Source organism: Muscardinus avellanarius, assembly GCF_963383645.1.
Source record: "Muscardinus avellanarius genome assembly, chromosome: 7".
NCBI lineage: Eukaryota > Metazoa > Chordata > Mammalia > Rodentia > Gliridae > Muscardinus > Muscardinus avellanarius.
This window is the reverse complement of record NC_137793.1, coordinates 88,393,960-88,419,473: the sequence shown is the minus strand read 5'-3', so window position 1 is coordinate 88,419,473 and position 25,514 is coordinate 88,393,960. Positions and strand designations below refer to the sequence as shown.

At 42.5% G+C, this 25,514-nt stretch overlaps 2 protein-coding genes across 2 annotated transcripts in view; one reads left to right on the top strand and one right to left on the bottom strand.

Moving 5' to 3' along the window:
- The window catches only part of LMOD1 (leiomodin 1), a gene marked incomplete at both ends in the record, with an annotated part of 53,702 nt that extends 53,184 nt beyond the window's left edge, over positions 1-518 (bottom strand). Inside the window, one exon of the mRNA XM_080698365.1 lies at positions 258-518. Within this exon, the coding sequence (XP_080554491.1) occupies positions 258-518 (261 nt within the window). The remainder of the gene's footprint in view (positions 1-257) is intronic.
- A 7,216-nt stretch (positions 519-7,734) lies between these two features.
- On the top strand, positions 7,735-24,441 carry TIMM17A (translocase of inner mitochondrial membrane 17A; the record flags this gene model as incomplete). Its single annotated transcript, XM_080698596.1, has 6 exons — positions 7,735-7,760; positions 13,975-14,074; positions 14,199-14,262; positions 18,289-18,417; positions 21,141-21,251; positions 24,245-24,441. The coding sequence occupies 6 exons, from the start codon at positions 7,735-7,737 to the stop codon at positions 24,328-24,330; spliced, it is 516 nt and encodes a 171-aa protein (XP_080554722.1). The 3' UTR covers positions 24,331-24,441.
- Positions 24,442-25,514: the final 1,073 nt, after the last annotated feature.

Genomic DNA, 25,514 nt, shown 5'->3' with positions numbered 1-25,514 from the left:
AAATAGAGCTGGAGGTATAGCTCGGAGGTAGAATACCCCTGTGTTTGATCCCCAGCACCACAAAAATAAATAAATGGACAGACAGAAGTTAGGGGCAAGAGACTCGCAGTGCTGGCTTAGTGGATAATAATTAGTTCTGAAACATTCGATCCCTTGCCAAGGATAATTGTTCTAAGGAGAGAAGCACTGTCGTCATGGAGTCAGGGTCCCCAGCCCTCCCTCCCTCTCCCATCTTCCCTCCAGGGTGTATCACTCACATCCATGGACATCTCCCTCTGCATAAGTTTCTTGGTCTCCTTTTCGCAGAAGTTGAGCATAGCCTCCCGGTTGTACACGCCTGTGGATGGTTTGTCCGTCACGTTCCTCTGCCTCAGTCCCACGGGAATGCTCCCATCAGGGTCCACCACGTCCAGCTCCTTCTCTAGCTCCTCCATCTCCTCTGGGGACAGGGTGGACAGCAGGCTGTCGATGTCGGGGTCTTCACTCACCTGCCGGCGATACTTGGCTACCTTGGACATGTTGGCAAAGGGGGCTGCAGCTCTCGCTGGGGGGATAGGAGTGCTGGCAGGCAGGAAGGAATAGTGGGAGCTGATCTGGATGGAGTCAGGTGGCCTTGGGAGCAAACCTCCAGCTGGTCAAGGATTGCAGCTCCCCAGCCCTGCCCTGCCACAGGTGCTCAGTGGACACAGCAGCCTAGCAGCCTCCCAGCAGTCCAAAGCTAGAGGACTCTGCCTGGTCTAACCAGCAGCCAATAAGACCTGACAACTGCCCGCCCCCCGGAGGAGAAGCCAATCCCCAAGCCCGGGCCGGGCCTGCCTCACTGTCAGAGCTGTTTGAAACTTGAGGACATTCCAGGGAATCTTGGAGCGCTGTGTGACCAAATTTAGTACAGAGCAGTTTAGCCTTTTAAAGACAAGGGGACCACGCAATGAGAAAAAGATACAAAAATGTGGAGGCTGGCAGAGTGGACCACAGCCACAGAGAGCCAGGAAAGCGGAACGAGGCTCTGGGAGCTCAGGACTGGCCAGCCGGAGGCCCGCCCTGTTCAAGCACACATCTGACTTTTTTTTTTTTTTTTTTAACTGCTGGACAGATGTGGGATGTCACCGTGCTCAACGTGTGGTTCATTGACTCCTTTCAACTGTAATTTGGTATTGTACTGGGGGACTCACCAGTGTTTATAGCCCCAGGAAAGACACTCAATCAAGATGCGTGGCCACCTAACCACCTGTCCATCCATTCTCTTTTACTAAGGAGAACCTGAATACCGAGCATCATAGGCGTGGACCTCCTTTGGTGTGTGTGTGTGTGTGTGTGTGTGTGTGTGTGTGTGTGTGTGTGAGAGAGAGAGAGAGAGAGAGAGAGAGAGAGAGAGAGAGAGAGAGAAACTTTTCACTATATACTGAAAACTGGAAGGCTCTATGCAAAAGAGAGTAGGATCTGTGGGAGGTAGGGAAACTCCTTTTTCATTTATTTTATTTATTTATTTTTGGTACTGAAGATTAAACCCAGGGCATTCTGAGTTACACTTCCAGCCCATTTTATTTATTTATTTATTTAATTATTTATTTATTTATTTATTTATTTATTTATGGCACTGGGGATTGAACCCAGAAGCATTCTACCTTTGAGCTAAATCCTCAGCCTGATTTTATTTCTTATTTGGAAACAGGGTCTCACTAAGTTGTGGAGGGCCTTGCTAAGTTGTTGAGGCTGGCTTTGAGCCTGTGATCCTCCTGTCTCAGCCTCCCAAATACTGGGATTACAAGTATGCATCACCATGCCTGGCTTTTATTTACTATTATTATTATTATTATTATTATTATTATTATTTTAGTTTTGAAACATGGTTTTGATAAATTGCTGAGGCTAGGTGCCTGGAATCTGTGATCCTCCAGTCTCATCCTTCTCAAGTACTGAGATTACAGGTATATACCACAATACTAGGCTGGGAAACTCTTAAAGAGCTGTCAAGTTCTTGGGAAGAGGATTCCAATCTCCCTCTCCTCTGCTTCTTCCTCCGCTGGGGCTTCTGTAGACAGACCTCCTTTGGGAGCTTTGAGGAGGAGCCAGCACATTGCCACCCACACAAAAATCCAGAGCACGATTTAGCATGTCTTTAGGGAAACACAATTCTGGGCCATTGGGAGAGATACTATTGCAACAGGTTTGGCATGTTTCGTAGAAGGGCTTTCCACTGCTCATCCATCAAGCTGCCCTGCACAAGTCTCAGAGACATTCAATCTCCTGTCCCCCTCCCTCCTGCCACAAAATCCCTTCTAGAAGCCCTGGTGTAAACCATCGGGGTAGATGCTTCGATCTTTCCTGGCTTCTTTCCAGTCTAAGCCAGAGAGAGAGACAGTCACTTGATCAGCATTTGCTGAGTTCAGGGATCGTCTGGGACTAAAACTTGGCTGTGGAATTTAATGCCCACTGGTTCAGCTTTAGGTTAAAAAGGTGCTCACTGGTGGGACTGGGAGACAGAAGGAGGTAGACAGACGAGAGAGGGAGAGTGGAAGAGGGCTGAGAGAACCCTGGGGGTTTCATTTGAAGAGTCAGCAGTCACAAGTAGGTCAGGCAGCAAACATATATTTATTGAGTTTCTATTATGTGTCAGGCACTACTTTTAGAGTAGGGGATATAAATAAAGATGTAAATATGTGTGGTCCCTGTCATTTTGGAGCCTATAGTCTATCAGTAAAGATACTTATTAAACAAATAATATCAAGTAATCTCTTAAATAATAAAAATTTACCAAACACCTCCAAATGTCAGGCATGGTGGTACAAGCCTGTAATCCTAGTACTTGGGAGGTTGAGATAGGAGACTTGAGGTTTGAGTCCAGCCTCAGCAACTTAGTGAGGCCAACAGCAGCTTAGCAAAACTGTTTCAAAATTAAAAAAAAATAGGGCTAGGGGTATATATAACTCAGAGGTAGATGGTCCCTGGGTCCAACCTCCAGTACCACAAAACAAATAAAATAAATAACAAAAACCAAAAAATGCTGCCTCCGAAGAGAAGCACAGAACTATAGGGAAAATACAACAAAGGAGGCTGGAACAGTCAAATGACAGAGCGGGTGAGAGCTTGCATCCCTAAGGCAAACAGACTTGCATTAAATCCTGGTATTGAGCCGGGCGTGGTGGCGCACGCTTGTAATCCACGCGCTTGGGAGGCAGAGACAGGAGGATCGCGCAGGTTCGAAGCCAGCCGCGCGCGCTGGCTTAGGAGACCCTGTTTCCAAATAAAAATGTAAAAATAGGTCTGGGAGTGTAGCCCGGAGGTAGAAGGGCTTCCAGGAACCCCAGTACCCCCCCCAAAAAAGGAAACATTATAAATCCTGGTATTGCTATTTTCCAGCTATGTGATTTTGTGGGCAAATGATCCTTTTCTCTGAGACCTGGCTTCCTCTCCATTTGTAAAATAAGGACAACAACTATATATACCTTGTAGGGTTGTTGTGGACATTAAGTTGTCATACACATGAAAACAATTACCGGATACAAGATGAACACAATACTTATTAGCAATTTTTATAATTATTTATACTTACTCTTGTCCTGGGGTCTTTTCTCTGAAGGCCTCCTTCTCTTTTTTCTCTCCTTCACCCTCAAAACACACACACACACACACACACACACACACACAGAGTCACACACACATACACACACACATACACACACACAGTCACACACACACACAGTCACACACACATACACACACATACACACACACAGTCACACACACACACATACACACACAGTCACACACACACATACACACACATACACACACAGTCACACACACACAGTCACACACACACACAGTCACACACACACACAGTCACACACACACATACACACACAGTCACACACACATACACACACACATACACACACACATACACACACATACACACACACAGTCACACACACACACATACACACACAGTCACACACACACACACACACACACACACTTTTTACCTCGTTCTCTTTATTCACTCATTCATCCAAGCATTTATTCAGATACTATTGTCTGTCTGTCTAGCTAGCTAGCTAGCACCTTGCTAAGAGCTATGAGGTGAGGGATTAAAACTACAATACTTCTCTTTAAAAATGTAGATTTTGCCAGGTGTGGTGGTGCACGCTTGTAATCCCCCACTTGGGAGGCTGAGACAGGAGGATCGCGCAGGTTCAAAGCCAGCTGTGCTGGCTTAAGAGACCCTGTTTCCAAATAAAAAATATAAAATAGGTCTGGGAGTGTAGCCCGGAGGTAGAAGGGCTTCCAGGAACCCCAGTACCACCAAAAAAAAAAAAAAAAAGATTTTAATGGGATAAAAATAGTCAAAGGAAGCTGGGCGTGGCAGCACATGCTTGTAATCCTAGTACTTGGGAGGCTGAGACAGGAGGATCACAGGTTTGCAGCCAATGTCAGCAACTTAGTGAGAGCCTAAGCAATTTAAATAGACCCTATTTCAAAGTAAAAAATAAAATAGGGCTGGGGGTGTAGCTTAGAGCTAGAAGACCCCTGGGTTCAGTCCTTAGTACCAAAAAAAAAAAAAAAAAACCAAGTCTAAAGGAAGACAGGTTAATTTTGAAGGTGAGCATTCCAGAGAGCACAACAAAGGCCCCTGCACCCATGAGCAAGTCCTGTACTCTCAGGGCTCCCAGCTCTTCATTCTCACTATTGTCCAGAAGAAGAGGTGCTTTCTAAGACACCTGGCTCTGGAGTTGCCTTTGCCAGCATCTAGTCCCCCCCATCAGCCGAAAGCAACTCTTTTTCAGCTTCCTAAGACTCTTCTATCTCAGGCTTTTTGACAAAAATGTTCACTGTTCTCTGAAGAGGAGGCAGGGCCTACGTGCAAAAACCTCCCCTTAGCCCCGAGGTCAGCCTCGGTGGCCTTTGGATTCTATGGACTTCTCTTCTGGGCCTACTGATCTCTGCTCTAGGAACATGCTAAAAATCAATCAATCAATCAATCTACAATTTCCATACTCAAAGGGCAGGACTCCATGGCCTCCTAAACAAAGTTGTCTACACATAAACCCCTGTAACTTTTCTGTCTGGCTCCACAGCTCCAAACAGCCATCTGACATAACTCAGTCTGAAGCCTTGATCCCTAGAGTCCCAGGTCTCTTAAGACTGCTGGCTGACTCCAAAAAATCTTCCCATGGAGGCACCACAGCTGGGGCTGGAGAAGGTCGGAACCTAGAGCCCTGGAAATACAGCCTCCCCCAGCCTCCTTCATACCCAGGGATGAAGTCAGCTGGGTAACCACAAGCGGAGTCAGGACTTAAGCTCTGCAAATTCTGAAACTTAGCACCTTAACTGTCTTGTTTAATTTCCTGTCAAATCGAGTGGGCCACAGTGTACCCAGATTAAACACTATTCTAGGTGTGTCTGTGAGGGTGTTCCCAAAGCAAATAGCATTTGAATTGGTGGTCTCGGTAGATTACCCTTCCCAAAGAGACTGGGCTTCATCCAAGCCACTGAAAGCCTGAATGGAACAAAAGGTGAAGGATTTCTCCATTTGTCCCCTTTCCTTGCCTTACCAGTGACTTGGGACATCTCATCTCATCTTCTCTTGAGGAAGACTGGGATTTATACCATCAGCTCTTCTGATTCTTGGGCCTTTGGACTTGAATGAAATTACATCACCAGCATTCCTGGGTCTCCAGCTTACTGCTACAGATGATAGGACTTCTCAACTTCCATAATCACATGAGTCAATTTTTCATTATCTCTGTCTATCAACTGTTTACTATTCATTCTGATTTCTTAGAAAATCCTGACTATCCCTGGTGATTGAGTCAAAAGAACCAAGCTCAAAAAAGGGCTATGCACAAACCAATATTAACTACTAACGAGACAAGGATAGTTACAAGCACAGGTAGAGGCATTCATTCCTAGATGGAAACCCTTTCAGATGTTAAATAATAACCAGAAGATTACATAATGAATATGGAATAAGAGCTTAGAAGAACTTGGGTTCTTGAGACCACCGAAGGGGAAAGAGCTTGTCAATTGTGAATTAACACGGCGTCATTGGTCATGAGCTGTGAAACTCTTAGCAACTACAAGTCACTCCTTTAGGAAGCAAAGAAAGGTAACTGTAGCTGAGGGATATTTCATCTGGGTCCTAGTAAGACAAGAAAAAACTATCCTTGCCCCATGAGAGTATGAATCTCTAGTTACTGAAATATTTATGCTCATCAAGTCTGGAGTGCTGACTTACACCAAATTCTTACTGAGTTGTTCCTCCTAGGCTTCATGTTGTCCCTGCCCCACAGTCTCTCTTCAGCCTGTACAATTAATTAGATTTAAGAGTTCATAATTATAGTCACACATTTCAAACTGACCCCTTTAACTTACACATCCAAATCAGATGACTAGTTTGATGGTTCTCAGATGCAAGCCACTTTTATTAACAATCTTTAGTTCTATGAATGATTCAACTCATCTGCATATTTTATTTCCAAGCCTTTGGAGGGCTCTTCACTGGTCATTGCAGGCTCCTATTATGATTTTTCCATAAAATAAATATATACATATTTTAAAGTAAAAGTATAGAATAGAGAGGAACTTCCACAGCCATCCCATGATTGAGTTTTTCTGACTATAGGCTAAAAGAGGCCAGTGAGTCCATCATTTTAGTTTTTTTTTTTTTTTCTGAGCTAAACATCTCTCATACCTCTTGGTTATCATTACGGGGAGAACCAGAGAGGTGCTAGAGTCAACGTCCCTGGCATCTAGGGCTCAAGTTGGTCTTGGCCCTCCAGCTGGCCTAAGCAGTTCAATTTTGGAAACATTTTTTAGCCCGGTATGGGGTGCATGCCTGTAATCCCAGTATCTGAGAAGCTGAGATTGGAGGATCACAGGTTCAAAGCCAGCCTCAGAAATTTATTGAGGCTCTTAGCAATTTAGCAAGACTCTGTTTCCAAATAAAAAATAAACAGGACTGGGTTGTAGCTTGGCAATAAAAAGTGCCTGGGTTCAATCCCCAGCACCACAATAAATTAAAAAGACATATTCAACACCTACTACATTCCAGCCACTGGGGTTATAAGGGACTGAGGCACCATGTGCTCTAAAAGAGATATGGGTAGTTGCTAAGAGATTTCTTGATGAATTAGGTAGCATTAATTCAGAGTTGATAGTGAAAGTGCTTTTAAAAAACCAGGACGGTGGCGCATACCTGTAATCCCAGTTACCTGGGAGACTAAGGCAGGAAGATTTTGGGGCCAGCTTGGGCACCTTAGCAGGATCCTGTTTCAAAAAAAATTTTTTTGTTGTTGTTCTTTTTAAGGGCTAGGGATGTAGCTCAGTGGTAGAGCAGTTGCAGAGTATGTGCAAGGACCTGGGTTCAATCCCCAGGACCGCGCGCAAAAAAAGAAAAAAGAGAATAGAAACACACAGTATTGAAGAAGCTTGATGAACCCTAGTGGAATAATATCAGGTTTATCTCAGGCCAGCGAACCTGAGTAATTTGAACTCTGTGACTTGGCAGCTCCCCGCCCACACAACCCACACCCAGCCTTCGAGGACCTGGGCGGGGCCACGAGCTCCCCGCCCATGGCACCGCCCTCAGAACTCCCGACTCCTATTGGCTGCAAAGGAAACCTGTCAGCCAATCACCATAGACCTTAACGCCCCTCCCGTCCGGATCACTTCCGCCGTGGGGGTCAGTTTCCGCCCAGCGTGCCCGGCATCTCTTGCGAGGCTGAAGTCAAGATGGAGGAATATGCGCGAGAGCCATGGTGAGCCTCACCCACTGCCCTTGCCTTTCTTTTGCCCCTGAGCCCACGCCCCTCACACTCCCCTGTTCACTGTCCCGAAGAGCAAAGCCGAATTCAGCCGCAGGCTTGTAGGTGTGGGCTTGGTGACCATAGGCAGCGTGGCTGTGAGCGGCCATTTGAATTCTCAGCCCTGCACGCCACCAGCCCAGCCCCACTGTGACCTTGTTGTGGATGGTGGGGAGGACCAGGTTTGGGTTTGGAGGAGCCTTGGAATCTCCTCCCGGCGGAGGGCGCTGTCGACCTCGTGCAGGGACTGTAGCTATCCCCTCTGCCGCGGAGGTGACCTTGGACAGATCAGTTCTTTCGCCTCTGCCCAGTTCCTGCGTCGAGGAGGGGAAAACAGGCCTCTGAGAAAGTGCCATTCTTGAGGAGCTTTTGGTATCGTGATTTGTGTCCGCTAGTGAAGCCTTTCAAATGAGTGGTACACAGATTTAGCGCATGGCGTCTGGATAAGCTCTTGTAGGCTGGAAGGTCGTTTTCTTGCTTGGAATTTTCTCAAGGAGAGAGGCAAAAAGGAAAAAAAAAAAAACCCAGAAAGCAGAAAGAGATAGTTGCATGTGCTTTCCAAAAGCCATTCATTCATTCAGCATTTATTAGCAATAAATCGGTCTGGGCGTGTAGCTTGGAGGTAAAATGCCCCTGGGTTCAATCCCCAGCACCACAATAAATTAAAAAGAAAGATTTATTAAACACCGACCACATCCCAGGCACTAAGGTTATAAGGGACTGAAGTACTATGTTCCCTAAAAGAGCTATTGAGTGAGAGCTCCGTGCTATATAGATCATTATAAAGCTGTGTAATAGCCTGACATTGTGGTACACGCCTGTAATCCCAGTACTTGGGAGGCTGAGACATTAGATCTCGAGTTTGAGGACAGCCTCAGCAACTAGTGAGACTAGTTGCAAGACTCTGTTGCAAAACAAAAAGTAAAAAGAGCTGGGAGTGTAGCTTGGAGGTAGAATTCCCCTGGGTTTAATCTCAGTATGAGAACCAGAAAAACAAAACAGTGTAATCACTTATAAGTCTCAGGGTGTCTAAGTTTAAAGCTTCTGGGGGGGGGGGTCTTATGTGAAAAATCATAGTCATGATATTTGGATTAATCGTGTGTGCAAGAGCAAGAAACAAAGTATCCTCAAGTTGTATAATTGCCCAGGACTTTAAATGAAAAATAATGGGTTCTCTGGGTTGTGAGTAGGGCTCAACTGTAGAGCACTTGCAGTCTTCAGCACTGCTAAAAAAATAAAACAAAAATGGGTTTTCACTTACTAAATCTTTATGTAGCCCCTTGTCTTTTTTTGTCTTTTTCTTAGAACTTGTGTCCTGAAGCAATACAGTTAGTTTTGTGCTCAGAACTGCTTTGATTTTCTGATTGCTCTTCAGTTATAGGACACTCAACCATAGCATGTTCTCATGTCACCCAAGTTCAAAACCGTGAACATCTTCTCCCTCCATTTATCTCCTCTCCACATGTGCAGTCTAAATTCTTTCAAGAGCCAGGTGTGGTGGTCCACGCCTGTAACCCCAGTACTTGGAAGGCTGAAACTGGAGGATTGCAGGTTCGAGGATAGCTTTAGCAAGTGGTGAAATTCTCATCCACCTAGTGGGATCCTGTTTCAAAATAAGAAATGAAAAAAATCAGCTGAAGTTGTAGCTTTTTGATAGAATGCCTCTGGGTTCAATCCCAAGTACCAGTAAATAAATTTTTTTTAAATTTCTGCCTTTTGAGCCAGACATGATGGCGCATGCTTGTAATCCCAGTACTTGGGAGGCTGAGACAGGAGGATCACACAGGTTCAAAGCCAGCCCCAGCTACTTAGTGAAGTTCTCAGCAACTTAGTGAGACTCTGTTTCCAAATAAAAAAATATAAAATGTGTCTGGGAGTATAGCCTGGAGCTATTTTACTTGGTACTCTTAATGCCTTTTACAGTAGCTTCTGTGTAATTGCTTTCCTTATCTGTAGCACTGCCTGATACAGCATATATATTAAGCATAATACAGCTTTATCGTTCTGAACACTTAGTTGTGCATTGTAATCATATATTTTGATACGGGCACACGGCACTTTTTGAGCGCTCCTGAGGCTCCCATCCCACTCTCCCTCCCCAAATTCCTGTACTCAGCACATTTATTAGTTTGTGTCTGTACTACATAACCATTGAGGTGTTTCCCTCTTCGGGTCTTCTCCCCCTCCCGCCTCCCTCAGGTCCCCTCCTTCATGCCCCTTAGTTTCTCCTGCCCTGACTGCGGTTCCTCTTGGGTCCCAGTTTCTCCCTAGCTTCTGCATATGAGGAGAACCTCCGGCCCTTTACTTTTTGAGACTGACTAATCTCACTTAGCATAATCTCCAGTGCGCTCCATTTCCCTGAAAGATACATGATTTTGTTCTTTTTCGTGGCTGAGTAGAACTCCTTTGTATATCTGTACTATAATTTTGTAATCCACTCATCTGTTGATGGCCACCTCTGCTGTGCCATAGTTTGGCAATGGTGAATTGGGCAGCTATGAACACAGCTGTGCATGCATCACTATGGTAGTCTGGTTTCAGTTCTTTAGGATACCCAGCAGTACAGCTGGGTCATAATGGAGGTTCATTTCCATTTTTGTGAGGATCCTCCACTGTTTTCCAAAAAGGTTGCACTAATTCGCAGCCCCACCCTCAGTGTATCAGTTCCTACTGCTCCACAACTTCACCATCGTTTATTATTGTTTGTGCAAAACACTTTTTTTTTTTGGTGGTACTGGAGGTAGAATCCAGGGGCTTTTCTACCTCCAAGATATACTCCCAGACCTATTTTATACTTTATTTGGAAACAGGGTCTAAGTTGCTGAGAGCCTCACTAAGTAGCTGAGGCTGGCTTTGAACCTGTGCGATCCTCCTGCCTCAGCCTACCAAGTGTGGGGATTACAAGCCTGTGCCACCACGCCTGGCTATGTGCAAAACACTTTTATTAACTATGTTGTTTTCTGAAAAACCCTTAGGCTACTATATGATATTGTAGAAAGAATTTGGGAGATTTTGGAATACCACGATACACCTACAACGCCTCTCCCCCTTTTTAATTGAAATGGGATCTTGCCAAGTTTGTAAGGCTGGCCTTGAACCTGTGATCTGTCTCAGCCTCTCAATAATTGGATTATAGGTGTGTGCTACCACGCCTGTCTCAGCCTCTTTTCATCTAGAAAGTGGAGAGACCAGAATATTTGGGGGTTTTTTTGTTTGTTTGTTTTTTTGTTTTCTTTGTGAAATATTTGGAATATTTTTTGCAATGTTAAAAAGATTATTGATTCTAAAAGAGAAGAACCTAGGTATTTTTTTTTTAATTCATTAGAAGGTGCCTAAAATATAGTTGATACTTAAATGGTAGCCTTTAATCTTATTACTGTTAGTTACTGATTCTCTGTTTTTCTGACATTTATAGTCTTACAGTCTGGTTCTATCCTTCCTTCTGTGCAGCCCATCCCTTCCCTCTAGGAACATTGTGATTTAGTCAACTTTGTTAAGAAACTATTTCCCTCTTGCCTTTTCTTTAGACAACCTCCTTTGGAATACTGTCTGGTGCTCTGATCTGAATCTTATTGTTTTTATTAGTCATTAATGATTATTTATTTATGCCCCTAGTAATTGTAAAGTCACTTAGGCAAAAAAGTAAATCTTAGATTTATTAGACACCCAACCCTTTTAAATTTTTGCACTCCCTCATGGAGACTTTATTCTTTGCCTTATGCTGGACCACTGTAACCAAAAAAATTACGGTCTGAGTCAAAAATTATTGGCTCCCCATTCGTTTTCTTTTGCCTCCCTTGTTTGCTTTCTATTAATTTACTATTTTCAAGAAAATTTCTCAATTCTTTGCAATCTCTCAAAGCAATGCTTCTCAAACTTTTAAAGTATAGTCAGTGGGTTGTATTAATGCCTGGAGCTGGGAATGTAGCCCAGTGGTAGATTGCTTGTTCAGCATGTGCAAGGCCCTGTGTTCCACCCCTATCTCTGAAAAACAAAACAAAATTACAAAATGTAGATCTGACCCAGTAGGCCCTGGACTGAGCAAAGGGTCTGCATTTTGAACAGGATCCCAGATACTGTTCTTTCAAGACCACACTTTAGGTCCCAAAACATCCTGCTAACAATAGGAATATCTGCTACATAAGATAGTCTTTCTGTACAAAGTTGTGTGATTAGTATCATGCTTGAAGAGAACATGGTGTTTTGACTTTAGGGCTTTATATTCCTGTCTGACAAAGTCAGAAACTACTCATTAAGCAGATTCTTGGACAGAAATAATGTTTGAATTTATAAATTTAAAAGCAGGTAGAGCCAGGCATGGTGGCGCATGCTTGTAATCCCCACACTTGGGAGGCTGAGACAGGAGGGCCGCACAGGTTCGAAGCCAGCCTCAGCTACTTAGTGAGGCTCTCAGCAACTTAGTGAGACCCTGTTTCCAAATAAAATAAAAAATAGGTCTGGGAGTATAGTCCGGAGGTAAAGCCTCTGGGTTCCACCCCCAGTACCACCACCCCCCCCCCCCAAAAAAAAAAGCAGGTAAATTGCCCATAGGTATCTCATTATAGTGCTTGTTCCTTGAAACTAGATAAAAGAAATTTCTTTTACTTGAAAAGGAAATGCATTTAACTATTCACAGACTTTTTTTTTTTTTTTTTTTTTTTTTGGCAGGCCTGGGGATGGAACCCAGGGGTATTCGACCTCCGAGCTACACCTCTGCCCTATTTTTTATTCTTTTTATTTTGAAAACCGGGTCTCACTGAGTTGCAGAGGGCTTCACGAAGCAGCTGAGGCTGTCTGCAAACCGCGGTCCTCCGGTCTCAGCCTCCCTAATGCTGGGATTACAAGCGTGCACCACCATGCCCGGCTATTCACAGATTTTTAAAAGCTAGATTCTTATAGTTTTGGTCTACTGACCAAATTATTCAGATTTCAGTGTTGTATAAGTTAGGGTGCTACTTTTGGATGCTGGGTTTACAGGTTATTAGGTGTTCTGGTGCACACTAAGTGGATGTAATGCAAACCAAAGTTTCAAATGCTTCTTTGGACTCAATAAATCTGGAAGGAATTGCAATGTTTAAAGACTTGTCTTTGTAACGATTGAATCTTCATTTACAACTTTAAAATCTACAGTGCCAGGAATCACACTTGGGAAACTAAGAAAGGATCACAGGTTTGAGGCCAGTGTACACTAACTTAGTGGGACTCTTTCAAAATAAAAAATGGAAAGAGGTGGGAGTATAGTTTTGTGCTTGGACTGCACTCCCCCCTCCCCCCCACCCACACACACTGGGTTCAATCCTCATAACACAAACGTAATTACAGAGGCTGAAGCATTTATTCTGATCTCTAGAAAACTGAATCAGTGGAACCAGGTATGGTGCATAGGCCTGTAATCCCAGTACTTGGGAGGCTGAGAGGAGGATGCCAAGTTTGAGTCCAGCCTCAGCAACTTAGACTCTTAGCAGCCTAGAGAGACATTGTTTCAAAATAAATAAATAAAAAGCTGGGCATGCAGACACATGCCTGTAATCCTAATACCTGGGTGGCTGAGACAGAAAGATCTGAAGGTTCATAGCCAGCCTCAGCAACTTGGTGAGGCCCTCTGCAACTTAGTGAGACCTGTTTCAAAATAAAGAATAAAATAGGACTGGAGGTACAGCTCAGGTAGAATGCCTCTGGGTTCAATCTCTTGTAACACACACACACACACACACACACACACACACACACACACACGCTGGGGTATACCTTGGAGGTAGAACGCCCCTAGGGTTCAATCCCTAGTACCACCACCAAAAAAAAAAAAAAAAGACAGAAAACTGAATCAACATTGGTAATTACAGCGTTTGCTATTTGTTTATTTGCTTTTGCCTAGTACTCATTTTCTAACAGACTTAATGGATGTGATCATTGTTAATTGAATGAATAAAGTGCTGTTAAGATTAGGATACTAGTGCCAGTTCTATTCCTCCTAGCTTAAGGCTTGGGACTAGGTAGGGATATTTTTATCATCCTTTATCTTTGTCTGCATTTTATGGGCCAAATGTTGACTAGTTCCAGTGGCTCTGCGTTGGAATCTGTTACATCCCTTACTGTGTTACCAAACGTCTTATGGTATATGAATAAGAAATAAACTCTTTTTCCCTCTTTCTTTCTCTTCTGTTATTAGCCCCTGGCGGATTGTGGATGACTGCGGTGGGGCATTTACAATGGGAACCATAGGTGGCGGTATCTTTCAAGCAATCAAAGGTTTTCGCAATTCTCCCGTGGTAAGTAGGTGACTGGTCTTATTATCATTTGAGACAGGTTTGGTAATATTTCTGGTGGCTGCATGAGTGGGTTAGAAATGTCTTCCACTTCTAATATGTTTTGGGTTGCTTCTTTTTGTAATAGGGAGTAAATCACAGACTACGAGGAAGTTTGACAGCTATTAAAACCCGGGCTCCACAGTTGGGAGGTGAGCAGAATTTTTCCATTTGTATTCTACACGATTTTTTCTCTTAATTTGAAGATGAAACTCTTTTTTTTCAACGATAACTATCTAGTGGTTTTAGTTTGACCTAATGGCATGTCCCAAACTAAAATCCCTGTAGGTTCTTTTTAATTTATTGTTCGTTGAGAAGGCTAACCTGAATTACTATTTCCATTTGAAAGTCTTGGCTCTCCCCTTCAGATGCCCAGTGACTGCCCCTCTCCCTTTCTCTAGAGTGTAGCGTGTTTAAAGCTCGGGTTTGGGAAGCCAAGAATGACAGCTTCTGGGGAAACACAAAGCTGAAGAGAACGTTACCTGAAGCACTGGGGTTTCATAAGAGAAACTGACCAGGCCGGCTGGACTCTTCTCCAAGGCGAACTTGTACACATTGTGCAGAGATCAGTGCGTGATTATTATTATTATTTAAATTTCCATTGGGGATTGAACCTAGGGGCATTCTACCTCCGAGCTACATCCCCAGCCCTGTTTTTTCTTTATTTTGAAATAGGGTCTAAGTTGTGGAAGGCCTCACCAAGTAGCTGAGGCTGGCCACGAACCTGTAATCCTCCTATTTCAGCCTCCAAAATATTGGGATTATAAGTGTGAACCACCTTGCCTGGCTTCCCAGCCTGATTTTATTTCTTATTTGGAAACAGAGCCTTGCTAAGTTTCTGAGGCTGACTTTAAACCTGTGATCCTCCTGCCTCAGCCTCCAAGTAGTGGGATTACAGGCCTGCGCCACCACGCCTGGCCAGTGCATGAGTTTATGATTATATGCATTGCCCCTGTAAAGCTTGGTTATTCAGAAGCTGAAAGACGGAAGATGAGAAATAGTGTAGAAATTATATTTATTTATTTATAAACATATAGTCAGTGGGAGACACCTATTTTCATAAGACATGGGAAAAATTATATTTGTCATACCTTAGAAATGAAAAATTGAAGCTAGGCATGGTGGTGCATACCTGTAATCTCAACACTTACTTAGGAGTCTCAGACAGGAGGATTGCAGGTTAAAGACCAGCATCAGCAACTTAGCATCACTCAGCAACCTAGTAAGACCCTGTTTGAAAACAAAACATTTAGAAAAAGTGATGAGGGGCTGGAGTGTATTTCACACGTAGAATGCCCTTAGGTTCAATCCCTAGTACTGCAAATAATAATAATAATAATAATAATAATAATAATAATAATAATATTAGGGCTAGATATGCAGCTCAAAGGTAAAATACCCTTGGATTCAATCCCCAATACCCCCCCCCCCCAAAATGAAAAATTTTAGGGCTGGAGGTGTAGTTTAATGGTAGGGTGCTTGCCTAACATATATGTGAAGCTCTGGGTTGGAACCCCAGCTCTAGGGGTAGGGGGAAAGAGATGAAGAATTTAGTGTGAAGGCTTGTTTGTAGTAGGGATTGAGCCCAGAGGTATTCTTCTGAGCTATACCTCTGACCCTGTTGTATTTTGAAACAGGGTCTTGCTAAATTGCTGAGACTGGCCTTGAAGCTGTGATCCTTCTGTCTTAATCTCCCAATACTGTGATTACTGGCATGCTGCACCACACCCAGCTTAGTAAGGTTTTTTGTTTTTTTTTTTTGGTGGTACAGGGATTCCTGGAAGCCCTTCTGCCTCTGGGCTACACTCCCAGACCTTTTTTATATTTTTTTATTTGGAAACAGGGTCTCTTAAGCCAGCACGGCTGGCTTCGAACCTGTGCCATCCTCCTGTCTCCGCCTCCCAAGCACGGGGATTTATAAGCGTGAGCCACCACTCCCGGCTAGTAAGGTAATTTTAATATAACTAGACAGCATAGCTATCTCTCCGCATAGAATTACTGAGTCACTGGTTTTGCTTGTTTATTTTTAAAGTGTAGTATGTGGGGTCCAATATTGGTCAAAAATGACAGGGCTTATGTTGTACTTCAGCTGGTATTAAGTTTACTTGATAATATGAAAACTGGAAGAAGATCCTAGAGATGATCTAGTTCGAAAGTTGGTGGGACAGTTTATTGCTGTTGTTAGTATACACAGCTACCTACTACCTGAGATAGTATAGATTATAGAATAAAGTAACTATGGCTCCTTTGTGTAGTCAGAAACTCTCAGTCCTAGTGGCACACGCCTGAAATCTTAGTACTTGGAAGGTTAAGAGGAGATTTGCAAGTTCAAGGGTAACTTAATGACAGCCCATTTTGAAATTTAAAAAATAGCTGGGCATGGTTGTGCATGCTTGTAATCCCAGTACTTGTGAGACTGAGACAGGAGGATCGCACAGATTCGAAACCAGCCTCAGCTACTTAGTGAGACCCTGTTTCCAAATAAAATATAAAATAGGTTCATATCTAGCTTTAGCAACTTAGTGAAAGCCCTCTACAACTTAATGAGACCCTATTTAAAAAAAAAAATAGGGCTGGGAATATAGATCAGAAGTAAGATGCTCCTGGGGTTAGTTCCCAGTAAAATATTTTATATATAACAACTTTTTGTATATGATGCAAGACTTAGGTATTTATTTTAGAATTAGAAACCATTAAAAAAATAAAATTATCTGTAGCCAGGTGTGGTGGCGCACACTTGTAATCCCCATACTTGGGAGGCTGAGACAGGAGGATCGCACAGATTTGAAACCAGCCTCAGCTACGTAGTGAGACCCTGTTTCCAAATAAAATATAAAATAGGTCTGGGAGTATAGCCCGGAGGTAGAAAGGCTCTGGGCTCCACCCCCCAGTACCACCCCCCCCCCAAAAAAAAAATCATCTTTAATATTACCCAGAAATGCTGATATCAATTAAAATCTTGATGGTATCTTTTCAGATTTTGTAAGTACTTATATATACCTGTGTAGGGGTCATTGTTTATTTTACATAATTGTTTTGTGTTTAGGCAGAATTTAAAGTAATCTAGCTTAACATTGTTACTAGATTCGTACTTGAGGAATAAGGGATAGGAAGGAGCTAGGCACAGTGGTACCACCTGTAATATTAGCAGCTTGGGAGGCTAGGGCAAGCAGATCAAACTGAGACCATCTAAGCAACTTAACAAGACCCTGTTTCAAAATAAAAAGGCTGGGAATCTATCTCAGTGGTAGAGAACCCTTGAGTTCAGTTCCTAGTATACATACACACACGCACAGACACACAGAAAAAAGAAAGATAATTTCTATCCCCCAGTGTTTCATAATTTTATCTATTTATGTCATTCATTTGCCACTTTAAGCATGTATTGGTTTACACTTGAACTGCATTTCAGAAGAGCTGGATTTCTTTGTACTCCTGTTAGTGATTTTCATAGAGCGGATGCTCTGTGATATTCAGTGGAGAAAGGGGAAAATAGAGGTAAGTAAAGGTACAAAAGGAAGAAGGAAGCAAGAGGTTAAGTTTTGCTATTGCTGTTTAAACAGATGCATGTTCTCAAAAGATGATTTACATGTTTTTAAACATGCGGCTTTGGCTTGACGTGGCTTATTTGACCCAGTGTCGTGTGTGTGTGTGTGTGTGTGTGTGTGTGTGTGTGTGTGTGTGTGTGTGTTACTGGGGTTCCTGGAAACCCTTCCACCTCCAGGCTACACTCCCAGACACCTGTTTTTTATATTTTTATTTGGAAACAGGGTCTCTTAAGCCAGCGCGGCTGGCTTCAAACCTGCGCGATCCTCCTGTCTCCACCTTCTAAGCGTGGGGATTACAAGTGTGCGTCACCACGCCTGGCGACCCAGTGTCTTACATGCTAGGCAAGCACTCTACCACTGAGTCACACCCCAGACTCTGGCTTATTTTTTTCAGGTGTTGAGCCCTTGCTAATTTCTCAACTGATATAATACAATCTAAGCTTTATCAAAAAGGTAAGGAGCCAGGGGCCAAAATATTCTGACTTTTGTTGAGTTTGTACATGTATTTGGAGTTTGAAAATATGTGAAATGTTATTTAAACTTAGCATTTTAAGTTTGACCAAACATTTTAAGTATAAGGTTTAAAAAAATCATATTAGTATTTGTTGGTTGTTTTTAAAAACTAAACAGGTAGCTTTGCAGTTTGGGGCGGTCTGTTTTCCATGATCGACTGTAGTATGGTTCAAGTCAGAGGAAAAGAAGATCCCTGGAACTCCATCACTAGTGGTGCCTTAACTGGAGCCATACTGGCAGCAAGAAGTAAGCAATCATTGTAGACACATTTGTGGAAACAAGGTTTTGGGGAAGACTTCATCCGTCTTAGTAGAATCTGTATTATATTAAATTGAGTATTGATATATTTGGCATAGGATGAATTTATGTGTTAATTTGAAAAACTGTTAGGGCAGCTATTTATTGGGATGTTTGAGAGAGAGAGAGAGCAGGGAGCTGTAGCCTGGCCAGTGTATTAGAGTGGTTAAGAGCACTTTGGAGCTTAGTTGTAGCTTTTTTCTTTTCTATTAACAATTTTTTTATTGAACATAAATAGTTTACATTTAAACTATATTTGGTGCCCTCTCCCCCCCACCCCCGTTTTCCCTTCCCCCCTCCCACCAATGATTGTCCAGGGTAACCATGCCATATTCATACTTTTATACATATTCAGATGTAGACCCTCATTAATCAAGATCAGCCTTCCTCCTCTCCTATCTTTCCATTCAAACTTTGCTGGTATTTCCCCTCCATTATCTGGAGTCCCACTGGTATCCTCTGTGTTTCCTAGTTTGGGCATATTAGAGGAAACATATGTACCTTCTCCTTCTGTGCTTGGCTGATCTCACTTAACATAATGTTCTCCAGGGCTTTCCATCTTCTTGCAAATGATATAATTTTGTTCTTCTTTATGGCTGAATAGAATTCCATTGTGTGTATTTCCCACAGTTTTGCTCTCCATTCATATGTTGATGGAGATCTGGGTTGGTTCCATATTTTGGCTGTTACAAATTGTGCTGCTATGAACATAGGTATGCATATGTTTCTGTAGTTCTCTGTTTTCAACCCCTTTGGAAAGATACCCAGGAGTGGTATAGCTGGATCATATGGTGGATCTATTCCCACCTTTCTTAGTAATCTCCACACAGATCTCCATAGTGGCTGTACTAGTTTGCATTCCCACCGACAGTGTAAGAGTTCCTCTTTCCCCACATCCTCGCCAGCATTTGTTGTTGTTTGATTTCTTTATGCTTGCCACTCTGACTGGGGTTAGATGGAATCTCAGTGTAGTTTTGATTTGCATCTCCCTGACGGCCAGTGATGAAGAACATCTTTTCATGTATCTATTGGCCCTTTGTATCTATCTCTTCTTTTGTGAAGTCTCTATTTAGTTCATTTGCCCATTTCTTGATTGGGTTGTTTGTTTTGCTAGTGTAGAGTCTTTTGAGCTCTTTGTATATTTTGGATATTAGCCCCCTATCAGAATGGTGGTTGGTAAAGATCTTTTCCCATTCTGTAGGCTTCCTCTTTAGGTTATTGATAGTTTCCTTTGATGAGAAGAAACTTTTTAGTTTGATGCTATCCCACTTGTTTATTCTTGCTTTAATTGCCTGAGCTTTGGGGGTTTTGTTGAGAAAGTTACTGCCTGTGCCAATATGTTGTAGTGTTGAACCTATGCTCTCCTCTACTAACTTCACAGTTCAGGTCTAATTTCTAAGTCTTTGATCCATCTTGAGTTGATTCCTGTGCTTGGTGAGATATAGGGGTTTACATATTGTGGTGCTGGGGATTGAACCCAGGGGCATTCCACCTCCAAGCTATATCCCTAGCCTATTTCTTTTTTTCTATCTATTTGCAGGCCTGGGGATAGAATCCAGGGGTATTCTACCTCTGAGCTACACCCCCAGTTCTTTTTTTTTTTTTTTTTTTTTGTGGTACTGGGGATGGATGTAACCCAGGGGCATACTACCTCAGAACTACACCCCAGTCCCATTTTTTATTCTTTATTTTGAAATAGGGTCTCATTGAGTTGCTCACTAAGTAGCTGAGGCTGGCCGCAGACTGCGACCCTCCCATTTCCATCTCAGCCTCCCAAGTACTGGGATTACAGGCGTGCACCACCACGCCTGGCTTTTTTTTTTTTTTTTTGAAACATGGTCTCACTAAGTAGCCGAGGCTGGCTATGAACCTGTGATCCTCCTATCTCAGCCTCCCAAGTACTGGGATTAGAAGCATGCGCCACCACACCAGACTTGTTCTAGTTATGTTTTAGCCATGTGACTTAGCAGTATACCAAGCTTTTTGTGCTATAGTTTCACCGGTATTCTAGAATTAAGAATAGTACCTGTCACACAGAATTGTTAGGAATAGCTTTAAACCCATCTCTGAAGCCAGGTATGGTGGAACATGCCTGTAATCCCAGTATTTGAGAGGCTGAGGCAGGAGGATTATAGATTTGAGGACAGCCTCAGCAACCCTAGGGAGACCCTGTTTCAAAACAAAAAATTTAAAAAGGGGTGGAGTGTAGTTTAGAGGTAGAATGCCCCTGGGCTCATTCATCAGTATATATTCCCCCATCTCCCCCCCCCCCACACACACACACAGAAAATAATCTCTGGATCTTTGAGACAGAAAACAAACCAGAATTCCTTTGGGCTGAGTGGTTTAGACTAAGAGTTTGTAAATTTTTTCTGTGAAAGGTGAGATAGTAAATGTTTAGGCTTTGTGGATTATGTGATCTTTACTATGATGAATTAGCTCTGCTGTCATAGCAAGATAGCATCTGTAGACAATACATAAATGAAAAAATACAGCTAAATTCCAATATAACTTTATTTATAAAAACAGGTAGTGACCAGGATTTGACCTCTGGGCCATAGTTTTCTGATTGTGAGTCTTGGAAGGTGAGAAAGAGTTTGTGAATGGGAGGAGCTTGTCGCCATACGGATAGTCCCTTCCTTAAAGTAATGACTTTGATGTTCATTCTTCAGATGGACCAGTGGCCATGGTCGGGTCAGCTGCAATGGGCGGCATTCTCCTAGCTTTAATTGAAGGAGCTGGTATCTTGTTGACAAGATTTGCCTCTGCGCAGTTTCCCAACGGTGAGTCTTCTTTCTGCTCAAAACCATGGCTCAAGCTCTTTGGAATTGTTTCCCGATGTTAAGAACAGATTTTGTCTACTAAAACCAGGGTAATTGTGATGTCTACATTAGGTATTAACATGCTGTAGGCTCAGTTATTAGTTGAAAAAGTAAACATGTGTAGTTATGTTTAGTTTGTAGCCACAGTGACAAAAATGCTTTGTTACTTAATTTACTGTTGGTTATTAAAGATCTCAAGTTTCATCAGTGTTCATTTGCTTATTCTAAGAAATTTCTGTTCATCTTGAAGATGTTGGAAGGATGGTTCTGCAGATGTGTAACAATAATGGTAGGCAGTCAACAGCTTCCTACTGTACATGTATGTGCCAGGCACTGTTCTAGGTCCTGGGGATACAGTAGTGACCAAGACAGTCCTACCTCAAGGACTTACCTTGTGGTGGGGTAAGACAAGACCAGCACATTAACAGTTCAGTGAAATTATTTCAGATGGTGCTGCTTGCTCTGAAGAAAGTAAAATAGAGTGATGAAAAGTGACTCATATTGGGGAGCATCACTTAAAGGTTCTTAAAGTCTCTGAGAAGTTGATGGTGTAATTTGTGGCTAATTATTCCTCTTGTCTGATGTATAGGGTAAAACTTAAATTGTGAACTGGATGATCATTACATGGTCATAGAATATCTACTCAGCCATTAACTTGTACATTTTCTTTAAGATGTATGTTTAATTATTTGTACATTTAACTATTAAAAACATCAGTGGAAAATATTTCTTGACATTGGTAGGAACCAGAAAGATAGAATTACAGTAGTAAAGATTTGACCTGGCATTTGAGGAAGGAAATAGAATAGTGAAACATGATGAAAATTAATTTTGGAGCTTGGAAACGATTCAGCATAGAGTTAGTTGTAGATCATACCTCCTACGGTGATTTGATTTCCCTGAAGGAGAAGATTGATAGTGTCTTTGGGGTACAATTTTTGAGAGCACTGCTCATTGGATGTGAGTGGGCTGAACTAGATAACCCTCTTGATGCCCAGATTATTTTTTAAATGTTTCTGCCTTTTTGTGTGTTTGTGGTATTTAGGATAGAACCCAGGGGCATCCTACTTCTGAGCTACACCCCTGCCCTATTTTATTCTTTTATTTTGAAAGAGGGTCTCAGTAAGTTGCTGAGTCTGGCCATGAACTGAAATAACAGGTGTGTACCACCATGCCCAGCTATTCCTACTTTTTTTTTTTTTGGTGGTACTGGGGTTCCTGGAAGCCCTTCTACCTTCGGGCTACACTCCCAGACCTATTTTTATATATTTTTGGAAACAGGGTCTTTTAAGCCAGCACAGCTGGCTTCGAACCTGCGTGATCCTCCTGTCTCCGCCTCCCAAGCGCTCCGCCTCCCAAGCGCGGGGATTACAAGCATGCACCACCACGCCCGGCCTGTTTCTACTTTTTAGTATTTTTTTGAGTTAGCACTTTATTAATTGGTTATATAAATTGGATTATTGAGTGTGTGTGTGTGGGGGGGTACTGGGGTTCCTGGAAACCCTTCTGCCTCCGGGCTACACTCCCAGACCTATTTTTATATTTTTATTTGAAAACAGGGTCTCTTAAGCCAGCAAGGCTGGCTTCAAACCAGTGTGATCCTCCTGTCTCTGCCTCCCAAGCAGCGGGGATTACAAGTGTGTGCCACCATGCCCGGCTATTGAGTTCTTTTTAAAACATGACTAAGGGCCAGGCGTTGTGGTGCACGCTTGTAATCCCTGCCCTTGGGAGGTAGAGACAGGAGCATTGTGCAGGTGCAGGTTCGTGGCCAGCCGCGCTGGCTTAAAGAGACCCTGTTTCCAAATTTAAAAAAGTATAAAAATAGGTCTGGGAGTGTAGCCTGAAGGTAGAAGGGTTTACAGGAACCCCAGTACCACCACCACCACTACCAACAACAAAATATGACTAAGGTAATTAAATAAAATAACTTTTAAATAGCTACTGAAAAATGTGTCAAGAGGTGGGAGTGATTTGTCCATTCTTGATATATGGTAGCTTGCGCTTTAAAAACTTGAGAATTGCTTCTCACTATGATGAGTCTGTCCGCGTTTTTTTTTTTGCAGGTCTGGGGGTGGAACCCAAGGGGATTCGACCTCTGAGCTACACCTCCTGCCCTATTTTTTATTCTTTATTTTGAAACCGGGTCTCACTAAGTTGCAGGGGGCCTCACTAAGTAGCTGAGGCTGTCCGTGAACCGCGATCCTCCGGTTTCAGCCTCCCAAATGCTGGGATTACAAGTGTGCACCACCACGCCCGACTGTCTGTCCACATTTTCTAGCATAACATTTGAGAGCCGTACATTCTGGAGGCCTGAGAAGCCAGTCTGTCATGTTACACAAAATTTGAAGATTCTCTAGACCTCTTGTGGGAATTATTAGGCAGATCTTTTTTTATTTTTTCCTTTTTTTTTTTTTTTTTTTTTTGGTACTGGGGATTGAACCCAGTATGTTCTACCTCCCAAGTTACATCCCCAGCCCTATTTTTTTTTTTTTTTTTTTTTTTTTTTTTTTTTTGGTGGTACTGGGAGTGGAACCCAGGGGCTTTCTACCTCCGGGGTATACTACCAGACCTATTTTATATTTAATTTGGAAACAGGATCTTACTAAGTCGCTGAGAGCCTCACTAAGTAGCTGAGGCTGGCTTCAAACCTGTGTGATCCTCCTGTCTCAGCCTCCCAAGTACAGGGATTACAAGCGTGCGCCACCACGCCCGGCCCCAGCCCTATTTTAATTTTATTTTGAAACGGTCTCCTTAGGTTGATAAGAGTCTCACTACTTGCTGAGGCTGTCCTTTGAACCTGCAGTCCTCCGGACTCAGGCTCCCAGGTACCAGGATTTACAGGTGTGCACCACCACATCCAGCTGATTGGTTTACTTTCTGTGGAGATTTTGGTGTTTTTTAAATTACACAGTGTCCAAATTATTTTTTAAATCCGTTCCATTTCTTAATTGCAGGTCCTCAGTTTGCTGAAGACCCTTCCCAGTTGCCTTCAACCCAGTTACCATCCTCACCTTTTGGAGACTATCGGCAGTATCAGTAGGACTCTTTCCCAGGACTTCTGTGACAGAATGAGCTGTAGTTCAAGAAGGATTTCAGAAGATCAAGTTGTTTTTAAAACCATAGGTGGGACAGCTGTGGCCAAATAGGCCATGAAGAGACATTTAGCACTTTTTTTTCTATTTAAAGAAACATGGAGGGGCTATAAAAGATACTGCATTTATTTATTCACACTTGGATTGCATTTGTGATAAAAATAAATGTCTAATATCATTAAAGGAAAATACAGTAAGTGCTTAGAAGATGAAGGACCAAAGGGCAGATAACAGCAGCAGGGCCATCATTTCCTGGGGACTTCTCTGCCTGGTTTTATGTGTTCTGTTATTCAAACAATAAAAGGCTCCTGGAACTTACTCTTACTCTTAAGATAAGTTGTAAAGTTCTGCTTTTCATACTGAACATATTTCAAATAATGCATGTTTTTTACTAGTCCTTCATCTCACTGAAATTGAATTATGTATTAGAAGAATTGCACAGAGGTGACATGAATCATTTCACAGTGAAATGCTATATGGATTGAAGGATATGGTAAAATATTTTATCTTTTTCTTTAAAGTAAAATATGCTAGGTTTTGGTTTTTGAAGACGCCAGATATAAAGTTGTTACCTTTAGGGCTACTTTGTCTTGATTCCTGATCATTATAAACCTCACCAAAAACAACTTGCTTCCAATATACCCAACTCTACATAAGAAGAATTTGTGCAGGGGAAAGTTTGGTGTTTATTGTGTGCTTGACAATAAAAAATGTATGCTGTTTTTAATATGTTCCAAGTCCCCTAAAGCTCATCTTCCTAATGGGTGTGTTGTATGGTCTGATTGGGCCAGGAAACTGCACAAACATTTCAGAACAGGCTGTTTTCTTGATTGTATTGGAAGTATGTGTCTTGTGGCCTTTAGAAGGCATGATTAGTAATTTCACATTTGCCCATATTGACATCTGCATGAAATGGAGAACAAATACATATGGGTACTATGAACACACATTTATTTTTAAGCATAATGTCATATACATAGTAAGCATTGAATTACTAATTGTGGTTTGATAATTTGGGGTGTTTTAATTGTGGAGTTTTTTTGTGTGTGTGTGGTACTGGGGTTCCTGGAAACTCTTCTACCTCCAGGCTATACTCTCAGACCTATTTTTTATGTTTTTATTTGGAAACAGG